Here is a 15000-nt window from a genome sequence, read left to right as displayed (position 1 = left end):
TTTTTCTATATTTATATTCTTCTGTATTTGCTCTTATTTTTAATTTTTAATTTATCCTACTATGTTTATGTTTGCACCATTACACACCAAAGCAAATTCCTTGTATGTGAAAACCTGCTTGGCAATAAATCAAATTCTGATTCTGATTCTGATTCACTGGCAGTTAGGCCTCCTGATCTATGTGCTGTTGCATAACATGCATTTAGTTATTGAACTCCTCCTTTATCTGAATGACTTGGACTCTTTCGCATTATGTTCACAAGCATCTGCCCTACTGAAGTGTCCTTGAACCTGAGCATCAAACTCACTCACCAGCTGTGGTCGCTGTTTCCTCAGTGAGCAGCAGATTGTCTGTGAGGCTTTCCGGTTCCTCTCAGATCAGCTGACTCTGATGCTGCTGTCAGGAGACCTCACCAACTCTATTGAATGGCAACTATGAAAATGATCAAGCCATAGAAACGCTATTAACAGATTGTTCCACTATTAACAGCCACATTTTGTATTCACAGGTGAGTAAAATGGTTGAACACTAGCTGTGTTGTTGTTGTTGTTGTGAGCAAAGCTAAGTGGCTAACGGTAGCTAATCCCTTCTTAATGTTACCTGACCTTAACCATCTTTTTTGTTAGCTTCGGTTTGAATACAGTGCCGTTTAATTCTTATTTATGGCTCAGTAACGTTAGTTAGCAGTCAGGAAATTAAAATATGCAGTGTTAACGAAACAGTACAGCATGTACAGGACTTGAAACACTGCATAAGCTCCTGTTGCTGGTGTAGCATGATTTAATTTGCTTGCTTGCTTAGTGGCAAACAGTGTCGGTGGTTTCTGGAGCTAAGATGTAGCTAAAGACAAGAGGTATGTAAACACAGTACTTTACCTGTACTGTAGCCAAATCACTGCTGTTGATAAATAGACAAACTCAGTGTTTCTCATTGTTTTATTAACTGTGGAGCTGTATTATGACACACATTAGTCTAAATGTCATTTTCCTCTCAGTTTCCTCTAGCTGCTCCAGTGCTGTAACCATGACAGAGTTTTGGTTGATCTCTGCACCGGGAGAGAAGACCTGCCAGCAAACATGGGACCAAATGATGGCAGCCACCACACATAACAACAACCTCTCCACCAACCACAAGTTCAACATCCCAGACCTCAAGGTTAGAATGGGTTCATCACAACTTCTCACACGCCACAGATTAATTACTTTGCAGTAATGAATCTATTGATTTAAATATTGACATGATTTTCTTTCTTCCACTATTCATAGTTATTTTCAATCTATTAAAAAAAAAGTAATGGTGGTTTTACATGTTAAGGTAATATCAAAATGACTCACCTTATATATCCACTGTCAAGAATAAGCTGACTGTGTGTATGGGAAGCAGTCTTTACACAGATCTGTTGCCTGCATGTTGAAGCGTTACTTTGCTGAAGTTTTCATCCACAAAGCAGCCCAGCTTGTGTGGTTCAGTTCCTCTCTGTGCTGAAGGTGAAGTAACCCCGCTGACCTTGCAGCCACACGGGCCTGTAATGTTCTCCTGGAACTGTTCACAATGCATGAGTGGCTCTGCACAAAGAGGCGCCATCATAAGCACATAGGGCCCCCGGGATGTGACTGTAGGCGGATTGAACCTCAGATTTCACTGTTAAAACACAACCCTCGCTGACCCCATTTCAAAACGACACAAATCTCAGGACTCAAAAGTCATAATGTGCTGATGTTTTACTTTTTAAGTTTTGTGTTCAAAAACAGGTGGGGACCCTAGATGTCTTGGTTGGGCTGTCGGATGAACTCGCCAAATTTGACTCCTTTGTTGAAAGGTATGCTACTTGCTGTATTCTGACTGAATGAATGTTGGGCTGAACAATTAATAGAAATGATATGGAAATCACAATATGGACTGGTGCAATATCCCAATCTCAGGAGGCGCCATATTTATTATAAATATGTGTCAAAATGCAATTCTGAATGAAGTATTGTGGTGCTGCAGAGATGTCCCAGCCCACTAATCGTATTCTACAGGCTTAGGAAAACATCTTTCCTACAGATCCTCGCTAAAATTCACACCACGATTATTTTAATATCTTTTTAAATGAAAATGAGAATAATCGTGAAAAAATTAAAAATTGCAATATCAGTCGTTCAGCTCTACTATTCTCTAAGGAATTACTGTTTTACTGAATAAATTGCTATTTTATAGTGCTATTATAATCATGCTGAATACAGTCTGAGTTTTAAAGGACATTAAAACAATCTCTGAACCTGTGCAGCACTCCTGATGTAGCTGGTGTACTCTTCCCTAATCCCTTCCCTTACCTTGGAACAATGAGGAATTTCACAGGGGCCTGAGGGTAGCGGGCCTCGCAGTCTAAACTTGGCAATTTACAGTTGGGTGACACACCAGCAGCTCTTTCTTTAGTCATATTTATACCCAATGACTTATGTGCCGCAAGTATGTTTGAGTGTAATTTATAGTCTTTTGGAAATATTGACATCAAAAAGTCACACACAGCCATTACTGACCGAGCTTGGCTTTGCTTCCTCTGTAGATATTTCCAAGAGTGTGAGAAAGAGCAGCCTTGCAACACGGTTTCACTCGTCTGACTGCAGTCTTTAATCTAGTTTCTTTTTTGAAGTTTCCATGTAGCATATCTGGGGGGGGGGGGAACTACTGAATTCTTCAACATTTCCATTAATGCATTTATTGTTTTTATTAAAGTTTCGATTGGATTATTTAGATGTTGGGTTATTTTGTCATTATATGAACAATAACAAATGTTTTGTAGATTTTATAGACAACATTAAAAGTGGCAAATGTACTTTCTTATGAACTTTGTAGGCATGAGATGTGACTCTGCTCTCAGTCTTTCCCTGGCTTCACTACTGTAGACACAGTTCTGCTTTGATGTGCTGCTGAACAGTGTGGTTAAAAATCCTGAACTCTGAAAGTCTGCCATATTATAAATTGCCTTGTCAGGAAATTTACCGTAACAGGAATATGTGAAAGGTTTTGATGTGTGTGTGTGTTTTTGTGTTAAATTTGGGGGATGAGGTCGTGGTGGTCGACGCTGGCTGTGTGCATGCTGTTTGTGTTGGCATGGCGTGTTTTGATGTCTCCTGGCTCTTCACAGTGTGGTGAAGAAGGTTGCTCAGTACATGGCCGACGTGCTGGAAGACAGTCGAGACAAAGTTCAGGAGAACCTGCTGGCCAACGGAGGTACAGTGATGGTTACAGCACAATGTGTCCACATTATTTTAGTACCAATAAAAGCTGTCAAGGTTTACTGGGCGATAATGATAATAACTGAACAACACACTGATGTTGTTCTGGATATTCTTTACAATCCTAAAAAATGCCAACGGACAATTATCTGATGGCGCAGATTTGAAATCACTGCAATATCTTTGTAGCTTTTATCCAACTTCTGTTTTACTATAATCCGATAATAAGCAGATATTAGCCTGACAGGTCTTTTGTTGTCTTTTTTTCAGTTGATCTTGTCACCTATATCACAAGATTTCAATGGGATATGGCAAAATACCCCATCAAACAGTCACTTAAAAACATCTCTGAAATCATCACAAAGGTAGGTCTCTCAGTTAGTTTCAAAATATTGAATTCAGCATCAATATTTATCAATATTTGTACAGATATTTCGAGGGCTGTACCGAATAGTTCGAAGCTTCATTCAGAACGTTGACATTTGGATTCTTAGTCAACATATCACTGCTGTGCAGATTCTTATTTGTTGCATGTTATTCATTCTGTTTAAACCTGGTATTTAGATAAAGATGAGGCTACACTAATGTTATTAGTATTATGCTATTTGTAGAATTAGATTCCGTAGGATTGTTTCCGAATGTGTGATCCAAACATTTCCAATAACTCCGCAGCGTTGTAAATTCCAAAAGCCATCATTTATTTAAAAACGATAGATGTAATAATTTCTAAAAATATGCTACTTCAATCCATATTTGTTGGCGTTTAGCTTTTCAAAAACAACATTTTCACAGCGCTAAAAAACTGTCTAACCTTACATTTATATAACCACATATGTATTTATGTTGCGACAGACGAGTTATATTCATTTGAGAAAGTTGATTTGATAAAAAAAGGCAAAGTCGTTTGATCTGGTGATTCAAATTGAGGATTTTGTTCGTAAAGAATAAAACAGTGGTGGAGCTCTAATGTAGGTTTTATGTTCCACTGGGCCTGTCCAGCCTTTGTGCACACATGTGACTGAGGCACTCTGTGTAGAGGTGTGTCTTGGCTTAAAGAGCACGTTACTCTGTATTTAAAATAATTTTAACCATGTTTTTCATCTTTTACAGCAAGTAACCCAGATTGACAATGACTTGAAGTCCAGAGCATCAGCTTATAACAACCTGAAGGGAAACCTGCAGAACTTAGAAAGAAAGAATGCGTAAGTAATGTACAAGTGTGCACATCTAACACTACATTTAGGCTTTTCACAGGAAGTAATGTAGCTATGCAGACCAGCCTTTTAAACGATCATCGAATGACCTTTTAGCAAAATATATTAACTTCAAAGATCACTGACCGTGTTTCCATGACCGTGTCAGCAGAGTCTGAAAAGTCACTATGACTCTTTGAAATGCTTTGTCAACACCGGGCACCTTCTCTGTGTGCCGGCCTTGTTGTTGTAACACTGCTATGTGCCACCAGGGGGAGCCTGCTGACCAGGAGCCTGGCTGACATCGTCAAGAAGGAAGACTTTGTACTCGACTCAGAGTACCTCATCACTCTGATCGTAGTTGTGCCAAAGTGAGTATTATTTCTCTGGTATTGTAAGCATGTTTGAATGCAATGATTCAATTAGAAACCTGTGGCAGCATAATTCTGGAGAAAGATAAATGAGATGCGCTCTTAGTATCTCCTCGTCCTTTGTTCTTTCAGGACGGCATACGCTGACTGGCAGAAAACTTATGAAACACTGGCTGAGATGGTGGTTCCTCGATCCACACAGTAGGTCATGTCAAATAAAATATTAGATTAAACACCTTTTGTCAGAGAAACCCCGATGACAAGTGTTTGCTTTTTTTAGTAGGTGATTTGTTTTACGTGATTTAGATTTCATCATTTCTTATATTGAGTATTTTATATGCCCATTCATCTACAGTTTGTGATGAACATCATCCACGCAGTTTAACAAGTACCTGTCTTTACTTCCAGTCTGCTGTTTGAAGACAATGACAGTGGACTGTTCAGTGTCACTCTATTTATGAAAGCCATTGATGACTTCAAACACAAAGCCAGAGAGAACAAGTAAGAGTCGTCATACTGAGCCAACCCACACTGTCAGTGCACAGAACTGTTCAAAAACAAGAGGTGTAAAATGTGTCTACGTGAGGAGAAAATGAGCTTTTAAAGATGCCAGACTGCTATGCAAATATAAATAGCTCTAACTAAATATATCAACTGGACAGTGATCACAGGGTTTATAACAGAAATGTTTATGATCAAATGAAGCTCATTTCTGCCGCTTATCAACATCTTATTTCTAGGTTCACAGTGAGAGAATTCCAGTACAACGAAGAGGAGATGAAGGCAGACAAAGAGGAGATGACACGGCTCTCCACGGATAAGAAGAAGCAGTTTGTAAGTGATGCAACTGGAAATAAGTTTCTAAGTAATTTTTAATGAATGTGTTGGTGTTTTTCTATATTGTTATGTAAGTAGCTTTCTCTTGAAGATTTGTTTGCAATGCGCAGAGCTTATTAATAGAGTTCCACGCTGGGTACGCCAGGCCTCATTCTGATCTTTTAAAGGAACCAAACACTGTTGTCCACTTATACAAAGTGTTCATATGTTTCATTATTGTCAAGCATGTTAAAAAATATTTTCCTTTCTTCTGTGAGGACTGAAAGAGAAATGTAGCTCTATCTTTGTCTTTAAGACTTGTCTGACAAATTTGGTTTTGATAAGAAACAGACATTTTATCTTGTTGAATGCGAATACATTCTCCTCCTCTTTGAGCGAGGTTGTAAAACTGCCACATGCGAGAGGCATCTAACCCTGATCTGCGTCTGTTCTCTGCAGGGCCCACTTGTCCGATGGCTCAAAGTGAACTTCAGTGAAGCCTTCATCGCATGGATTCACATCAAAGCACTTAGGGTCTTTGTGGAATCTGTTTTAAGGTACCTTAATCAGAAAGACAGTCTTAATATCAGCCATACATACAACTTTATTTTCATTAGCAGCAGTGAATAATTGCTAATAATAATAATAAATAATGAAAGAAAGAAAATTGATGAGCATATTTATGTAATGTGTTCCTCCAGATATGGGCTGCCGGTGAACTTTCAGGCCATGCTCCTGCAGCCAAGCAAGAAGACCATGAAGAGACTGAGGGAGGTGCTCAACGACCTGTACAAACACCTGGACAGCAGCGCAGCAGCCATCATTGATGTGAGTGCTGTGATCACACTGTGTAAAGGTTCTCACGACAAGCTGGTGGCAGCAGCACCATCACTGCACATCCTGGAGCAACTTGTGCTGTAAAAACTTCATAATATGATTATCATGGAAGAAGTTAGGGTATAAAATATTATCTCAGTATGTATTTAATCCATAACAGAAATGCTAAATACCATACTGTACAACATATTTATCTTCTAGAGACTTTTACTTCTTTATGCAAAAATGCATTAATATTTGTTTTGGCTTCTCCGACATTGTAATACAGTTTTAGATGTAAACATTTTCCATTTCAACATCAGAACATGCTGCGTGTCCTAAAGCCACATTACACAATCAACCAAGTACAAGTTATTCTCAGAAGATTTGAAGTATGTAGTGTGTTCATTTGAAATATGACAAAGTATAGTATACTCAAAGCAGACTTTATGAATGCTAAATGTTTTAGTGTACTGTCGATGTGCTCTATTCTCTCGCAGCTGGAAAAACAAATCAGTTTTCTCTTTGGAGGTTATTTGCCTGCGACATCTTAAGGCTCAGTTTGGTTAATCTGACATTTCATGTATATAATACTTTCCCGTTAACAATATGGTAACGTATGTTGATTTTTTTGTATGCTAACCTCAAAAACATAATATTTTCTGAATATAATTAGTATGTACAGTAACATATGGGACATACTGATGGAGTCTCTACTGCTGCAGTTTCTGCTTCTCTGTCGCTGTCAGAGAATCACAGGTGCTCCTTCTAATGGACAAAGCTGGTTACTGCAACTACAGCAGTCTTAACCTCTCTCCATACCATCATGCTGTGAACTAGTAATCGCTAACAAATTATGTTTTTTATTGAGATATAAAGCTGTATTGATTAACACAAGTGTGCCTGCAACATGAATCAAAAACATTTTCAAAATGAGTGAAACTGTTTGACTGAGAAGTGAGTTTTTCTTATTATACTATATGTAGTGTTTGGGCCCATGGGACTAATGTTTTTCTATATGTTTCATTATGTTTAGAAGAAAATAGTCGTCCCAAGTGCCCAGAGACTAAATATAGTATGATATGGAAATGGCTGCATGTCAGAAACTACAAGGAGCACAATCAAATGTTTAGGATCTATGAGCTCATAACAAGTTAAATATCAAAGATATGGACACATATTGTAATGTAACAAATGTTTCATATAGAAAACATTTAATAAACACTACGTTGGCATGTTTCCAAAGTATGTCCGTACCAAATTTCAACACTTTAGACCAATCCTTATCCTTATGATACAACATGTAGTCTTTGGGCACAAATGGGTCAATATTCCAGTCTTTTAATAACAGTTCTGTGTAAATAGGTTTTTATGTTAAGAAAGTTGGCATGAAGTTTTTGTAAAATCATAAAAAGTAATCTTTTTCTGGGAATTCGGGAGACTTTTTTGTTTGTTGCTAAGCACTTAATGCTGCTGTGTTTCTCTCAGACCTTTTTCATTTGAACTCATGTGGTGCTCATGTCTTACTATTGGCTGCTTACACACACTAACAGTTGAACCGTCTTTGTTTTCAGTCTGTGATGGACATCCCAGGCCTCGACCTGAGCCAGCAGGAGTATTACCCTTACGTCTACTACAAGATCAATTGCAACGTGTTGGACTTTAAGATGTAACACTTACCCCATTTTGTTTTTATGTTGAGTGTTGAATAAGTTGGCTCTTTTCCTCCCTCCCCCCCCCTCACTGTTGCCTCTCCTCATCAGCTGCATGTTCATTCCTTCTGGTGAAAAGGCTTCTACCACTTTTGCAACCAAAAATACAGAAAAACACTTTTAATTATTGTGCTTGTTTACAGTTTATTTTTCTTCTACACATATTTTTTCATGTCAAATGAATAATGCAATCATATTGGAAAGTTGTATATTTACTGTGTCATTCCACACTGGTGTGTATTGATAGCTGCGTCTTCTGTATCGGTGATTAGTGTTTACATAATGGTGCAATGCTGTCACTGTACCCATGGCGTCCAGATCTGGTGTGTGTTTCTGAGATTGTGGGGTCAGACATTGTGTAACAAAGATGTGACATGAATGTGTTCTTGTCTCATGTTGTGGATATTTGCTGTTAAATAAGATCCGTATCAGAGTATTGTGTAAGCCATTGATTTAATAAATATGATTGATGAATAAATCATATCAAATGTGTTAATTTGTGAATAAATTATTTAAGGATTACTATGTATATGATTGCTTCTCAGATTTCTTTTTGATTGAACAGAATTCAGAGTATGAATATGAGGGGGTTGATAGGATGATTGCTTGTGAGAGATATAAACACCAGGCAGTGTCTCTGTACTAAAGAGAGATCCTCTGTGAAGCCTCGTGATGACTCATGATTATATGTACAGCCACGGGCAATTTCAAGTACAGTTCCTCTTTGAGCAGAAATCCTTTTTCAATCCTCAGACAAGCAAAATACTTCAGTTTCAACATGCAGGTCAGCTGGAGACAGCAACAGCAGAGGGCACCAAACAGGCTTTAGATATGATCCCTGCATGATATTTGAATGTGTGGTGCATAGTATGAGTAACAAAACCTTACTTTGAGAATCAGAAATACAAGTACTTATTATGCAAAGTGTCCCCGTCAGTGTTCTCATTGTTTTATTTATTCATTGTTGCCGATGCATTAACATGTAGGAGGTCCTTTCATGTTGTGGCTGGTCGAGGTAGAGCCACTCTAACTGCTTTATTGTTGAGAAAGTTAAAGGGTAACTTCACCTAAATTAAGAATTACAATATGTTATTTGCATGACCTAAGAAAGTTCAATCAATATTAGTGAACATGAGCTCTACTCTCTCAAAGCCAGAAACCAGAGAAGTCAGTCTCACACCTGTGATGTCATCAAGTCTATAAAGTCTGGAGCTGGTCCGCAGACGAGGATTGGGGGATTGATTTTGTGTACATTAGTTTTGTCAGTGGTGAAACAGAAAGTGTCCCCATACACTCAGAACATCCCCCTGGGTGCTCTGTGTCATCTATAACATCTTTCTCAATGCATTGTCCAGAGAACGGTTCCAGACTTTATACTTGAGGACATCACACATTTGAGTTCTAACAATGGATTTGGAAAAGAGTTGTTCATGTTAACTAATATTTAGACTTAGACCATAGGAATAACATGTATGAGTTATGAAAATGGGCATTGATCCCCTTTAATCTCCAACAACGTACACATATTTTACAAACTGATCATATGTTTTGTGAATAAAATCTGAATCTGAAATGTACCAACAGCTGTTAAACAATCCTACTGGAAATATAACTATATTTTCCATTGAAATGTAGTGCAGTAGAAAAATAAAGTAGTATTAAATGGTAATACTCATGCAAAGTGAGAGTACCTCAAAATTGTACTTGTATTGTTACTTTCCCACCACATACAGTTCAGAGTGTACAGTATGTATTAAGTCATACTGAAGATCTGCAAACTGCTCTCCCAATACTTGACAGAGCCTGTCAAAGATCACAGAACACACTCATCTCCGGTGTTCGTAATCTGTATGATTAAGAGTCATCTACTGGATGATCATTGTCAGATATTGCTTAAGGGGAAAAAGTATGCCAATACTTGAACTAAATGAATGAAGCAACTAAGCAGGTAACAATTAACAAAACATGAACAAAAAATTGTAAATAGATAAAATGGACAAAATGGTGTTTTCACTTGACCTGATTAGCTCAGGTAGAAGATGTCACCAGTCTCAACATACCAATAACAATTAAACCTACTGTGTCCTAATTAGAGGACTAATCAGGCAAATAAGTGCAAACACCTGTGTGGGAGGACCACTGGTCTGTGGGGCTTTTTGATATCTGAATATGTTCATAAGAGAGAAAGTATTGTAAACACATGAACTAGACAAATAAATAAGAAAAAAACATAATAACACGTAGGCCTACATGATAACATGTATTATTAAATGAGACAGACAAAATAGAACTGCATTTAGAGAGGAAATGTTGTTTTGGGCCCCTGGGATTCAGGGGCCTCGGGGAATTGGGTAATCCGACATTGACTCCAATTAAACATGCTTGAATGAACTGTAAGAACCACGTTGATTTGAAACAGAAAGAAAAGATCGTCGTGCATCTGTGCGTGTGTGTGTGTGTGTGTGTGTAAGAGAAAGAGAGAGAGAGAGAGAGAGAGAGAGAGAGAGAGAGAGAGAGAGAGAGAGAGAGAGAGAGAGAGAGAGAGAGAGAGAGAGAGAGCGAGCGAGAGAGATCATGTGATGAAGGAGTGAGCCTGGCTTGCTGGGTGGTGATGTGAAGGCTACAATCACACAAACCCCACACGTCTTGTGACTGCTGCTGGTTCCGGAACCTGAACGAGGCATCGGGCGGACGGGCGGGGAAACAACCACCGGTGTTCTGCTGGCTGTTGCCCCGGGAAGGAGGGGGAGCATCAATGCCTCCAAGTTGCCTCTCACATATCGGTCTGGACCTGTTCTCCTTATCGGGCCTCTTGCGCTGAGATAATGAAAGGATGGCCGAGCAGCGATGCGGGGACCACGGAGGGCTGAGGGATGATGCTGCAGCGACTCGCCGGGATGAGCAGCAGCATCACAACACGATGAATTCACCGGAGGAAGCAGGAGTAGTGGAGGGACTCTCTTTGGAGGAGATACTGAGGCTTTACAGCCAGCCCATCAATGAGGAGCAGGCTTGGGCGGTATGTTACCAGTGCTGCAGGACGCTGGCGAGGGGACACCGGAGCAGGAGAAGCTCCTCCGCCGCCGGGGCATCACCAGCAGCGGCTCCGATGAGGATATCCGGAGCAGGGGATGTCAGGATACAGAAAGACGGGTCTGTGAGGCTGGAACACCAGGGCTGTGAAGGTAAAATATTATGTAAGACTGAGCGCGCGGATGTAGGCCAGGCCATCACTTGCATTTCAAATAATGTCTGAGGTGTTGTGATTGTCCTTCTGTAAAGACTTGATGGCTTAAAATCACAGCAACACTTGGGTATAAAGGAATATTTGAGTGGTTCCACAGAGCAATAATGTCACTATAAATAAAACGTGTAGGCCTACAAACACACACACACACAGACAGACAGACACACACACACACACACACACACACACACACACACACACACACACATATATATATATATATATATATTCAGCTGCATATGTGGAGGCTTTCATGTTTTCCTGATCAGGTGCTTTATTTATACTTCAGTATTAATCTTTAGCAGCACAACAGCAGCCAGGCTCCATTACACATGACATGATAGCTGATAAACAAAGAGACCCCTGCTGCTCTCACTGAAGGCACGTGTGTGCATCATGTGGTTCCATCGCCTATTAAAAAGACTGTTTGCCACTTCCTATCAGATCAGGGTGTTGCATGTGATTACAAGCTGAAATGTGCATAGGCACTGATCGGATCACCGTGTGGGCCGATGCCGATACAGTATGTGTGTTAATAGAAAGGGTGATGCCTTGTATGTTTATGGCCTGATACAGCTGTTCCTAATTACCTGTGTCTTTGACGATTATAGCTATATAATTAATGAGGTGCTATAAAAATGGAGAGTTAGAGCCCTGCTGGTATGACAGTGTTTCTATTGCCCAGCTGGACACATCCAAGAAAGTGTGAAGAGACAGCATGGCGTGCCAAATGAAAAATCACTGCAATATTCTGGAAATATCTCAGTAGGGATTTAAACTGTGTCTGTGGGGCTATGCAGGGCGTTCATAGTGACTTTATTGCTCTTTATGGTAATGTCTCATATGGGAGACAGTGTTTCCGTGGTATTTGTCGAGAACCAAGTTACTACAGATCTTGTGTTAACAAGGTATCAAGCAGGATTCTAAGCAAAACAGATGACACTGCATGCCATGTGGTATGTGTTGCTACAGTGGATGGGTGTGTCTCTGAATGATAACATGCACTTAAACCAGACACGTTACTGTGTCTTCTTAGTCAGACCGAGACCTGCCATGTTCAGTGTATGGCGTAATCACATTTGCTGATACACAGAGTGCAGAGCAGCCTGAATAAATGCCTCTCCATCTATCTCTGTCTGTGCGTAATGGACTACACCTGAGGGCCGGGGGGATGTGCTCTTAACTCACAATATACACACACAATACTGAACACTGCTCAGTCAACATGTTGGCCTTTGATTCAATAAATGCACCGCATGCTTTGTCTCATCAACCTTTGTAAATGAATCTGAGAGGCACAGCTGTGACAATGATGCTGCTTGTGGCCTGTAGGTCTGTATGCTTAGAATGAATGGGCTATTTTTAGGAGCATGGAAGCAACCACTGGAGAGGGGAGTCCAGGCTTTCATTCCTCGGTTGCTCATGTAATGTCATGTCATGCAAAATGTATTATGAATGTATGTAGTTAAGCATGTTTTTTTGCCATTTGTATTTGCAATATACGCAGACGTCATGTTTTCAACATTGCTTCAGTAATCATGTTGCTATTTCACAGATCTTACCATTTCCCTCCACATCATACACCAAATATGCAAAATGTATACACACTTAGTCTTGTCATGAAGTACATAGACAAGGTGAGGCGCTCTACCCTTTACAGACTGTATTATATGTATCAATTACTTTTAGTTATGTATTTTGAACATATATATATATATATATATATATATATATATATATTCATTTAAGAGGACTATAAATTGATTGGTCATTACTTTTGGCTGTGTATTTCTGCTTGCTTGCTAATCTCACACTCTCAATCTCGATATTTGGATATATTTCTTAGGGACCTACAATACTTTACCCTCCCCCAAGTCATGATAGAAGCAGGTAATTATCAGCTATTGGTAGTTTATCAGCTGAAAAAAAAAACATATCCAATCCCTAATATTTTTAAACAAGTCATCATTTCAATGTTTTTTATAGATGAATCACTATCTTTCTATGAACCCCATGACAACTGCACAAGTACCTCTTGTTGGGAATCACTGCTGTCTCCAGATTGAGTCATTCTGGAAGTGTTTTGATCAGTGCAACCACACAAATGGTTTCAGTTTGCGGGTAATTTGCTGGTCTAATTTCCACTTATCTGTGTTGTTCAGCACAGGCTCTCTCTGTCCCTAATGTTCCAACTCATTCTTGTTAATAATGAGTTAAATCTGTGGGAAAAGTTTTTTGAACTCTCATCTGCTAAATTAACTTCAAGTTAAATACAGACAAGGTCGGTTTTAGACCCTGTTGTCACTCAAAGCCACATCCGCCCAGTATTCTTTTATTCAGCAGTTCATCTGGGGCGCCTGACACGTTGTATTATATCTGAATACATCCTCAAAGCAGGTCACTTTTAAGAACCTTATTGTATATTGTATATTGTAGTCATGCCTCGACTAGAGTTAACTTAATGCTGATACCCTCCCAAAGTGTTATAGTATTAATAAGAACACACATGCCATTATCTGCTTGCCCTGTTTGCAGTATACACTCACAATGTTAACTCGTCTTCACCATACAGCACTGTGGCATTCAAACCTGCTGATGCAAGTTTAGGTCATGACATAATGTCACAGCTGTGATGTTGAAATACTGCGTGTTACAATACAAAACAGCCATTTGTTAAGAGGGTCATCTGTTAGCAGGCTGTTTGTTCAGGATGTAAGAGCTTGGCAGATTTAGCCTGGAGAAACATTGAAGTGGCTCTTCTTTTTAAAGGGAGGACATTCATGGAACATGGCTTCTTGGGAAGAGTTGTCATCATTGCTCACATGCTACTTAACAGTAATTAGAATCGTAACAGAGCTTTTATTAAAACTGGTCTAGTTTCCATAATGAGAGCGAGACCTTAGAGCGCTTTCGCTGAAATGATTTAATGAGAAAAATTATAAGTAATAACTGATAAGTAAGCTACGAGCTACAAGGTTGGAGGACCACGGAGCAAACTGTAGGATAGAAAAACATGATAGAAATCCCTACATCTAAAATTCCACCATCCTTTAAACCTGGAATAGTAAATGAGCATTTAAAGAGTAAGGCAGTGATGTTGTGTAATTACATTTCATTAACCAAAACCAACTATGAATTGATCTAATTTAGAAGTACATTATTAAAAAATAAGAACAGAATGCATCAGTGAGCCATAACATTGCATTGGTGACGTGTTCTTTCACAGCCATGAACATACACACTTTATTTTGAGTTAATCACCGTCCTGCTTTCAGGGAATACTCAGTGGCACACCAAATGTGTAATAATCCTAACACATACTCAGTTTCCTCCACTTTGAGTAACATTTGCTAAAGAATACGGTGTCCAGCTGTTTTAGGAAATTAATGAGTCCTTTTAATTTAATTTAAATGAAGCAATGTATTTGGGAACATCTCTTAAAGAGTTATGTTTTCAGTAGGAATGAATAGAGTAGGGCTGAGTGTTACAGACTTTGAAGCAGAGCACCGGATTGTTAGTTTCTAGTTTATTAGTTTATTGTTCATTAGTTTATTGTTCATTGACCTTTCAGCATTATCACAGCTTCATAAAGACAATTCTCATTAAAATGCTGAATTAATTTG

General features: G+C 39.1%; 2 protein-coding genes across 2 annotated transcripts in view; both read left to right on the top strand.

The window, feature by feature from the left end:
- Positions 1 to 319: 319 nt before the first annotated feature.
- Positions 320 to 8622, top strand: LOC115021795 (V-type proton ATPase subunit C 1-A-like). The gene is made up of 13 exons (XM_029452464.1): positions 320 to 509; positions 996 to 1156; positions 1753 to 1820; positions 3132 to 3217; positions 3493 to 3587; positions 4333 to 4424; positions 4688 to 4786; positions 4919 to 4987; positions 5195 to 5287; positions 5527 to 5620; positions 6062 to 6159; positions 6304 to 6430; positions 7993 to 8622. The coding sequence occupies exons 2-13, from the start codon at positions 1025 to 1027 to the stop codon at positions 8089 to 8091; spliced, it is 1152 nt and encodes a 383-aa protein (XP_029308324.1). The 5' UTR covers positions 320 to 509; positions 996 to 1024; the 3' UTR covers positions 8092 to 8622.
- Positions 8623 to 10579: 1957 nt separating this feature from the next.
- spire1b (spire-type actin nucleation factor 1b) overlaps positions 10580 to 15000 on the top strand; it is a 46521-nt gene continuing 42100 nt past the window's right edge. The window contains 2 exon segments of the mRNA XM_029451019.1: positions 10580 to 10594; positions 10654 to 11315. Of these exon segments, the coding sequence (XP_029306879.1) occupies positions 10964 to 11315 (352 nt within the window). The 5' untranslated portion in view covers positions 10580 to 10594; positions 10654 to 10963.

This window comes from Cottoperca gobio, chromosome 16, assembly GCF_900634415.1.
Source record: "Cottoperca gobio chromosome 16, fCotGob3.1, whole genome shotgun sequence".
NCBI lineage: Eukaryota > Metazoa > Chordata > Actinopteri > Perciformes > Bovichtidae > Cottoperca > Cottoperca gobio.
Note: the sequence above shows the minus strand (reverse complement) of the source record. Positions and strands in the feature narration are given on the sequence as shown.

Excerpts from the sequence above, each read along its gene's own strand:
- LOC115021795 (XM_029452464.1), top strand. The coding sequence starts at position 1,025 with ATGACAGAGTTTTGGTTGATCTCTGCACCGGGAGAGAAGACCTGCCAG. Across the intron at positions 6,160-6,303 it reads TTTGTGGAATCTGTTTTAAG|ATATGGGCTGCCGGTGAACT; the intron begins GTACCTTAATCA and ends GTGTTCCTCCAG. Across the intron at positions 6,431-7,992 it reads GCGCAGCAGCCATCATTGAT|TCTGTGATGGACATCCCAGG; the intron begins GTGAGTGCTGTG and ends CTTTGTTTTCAG.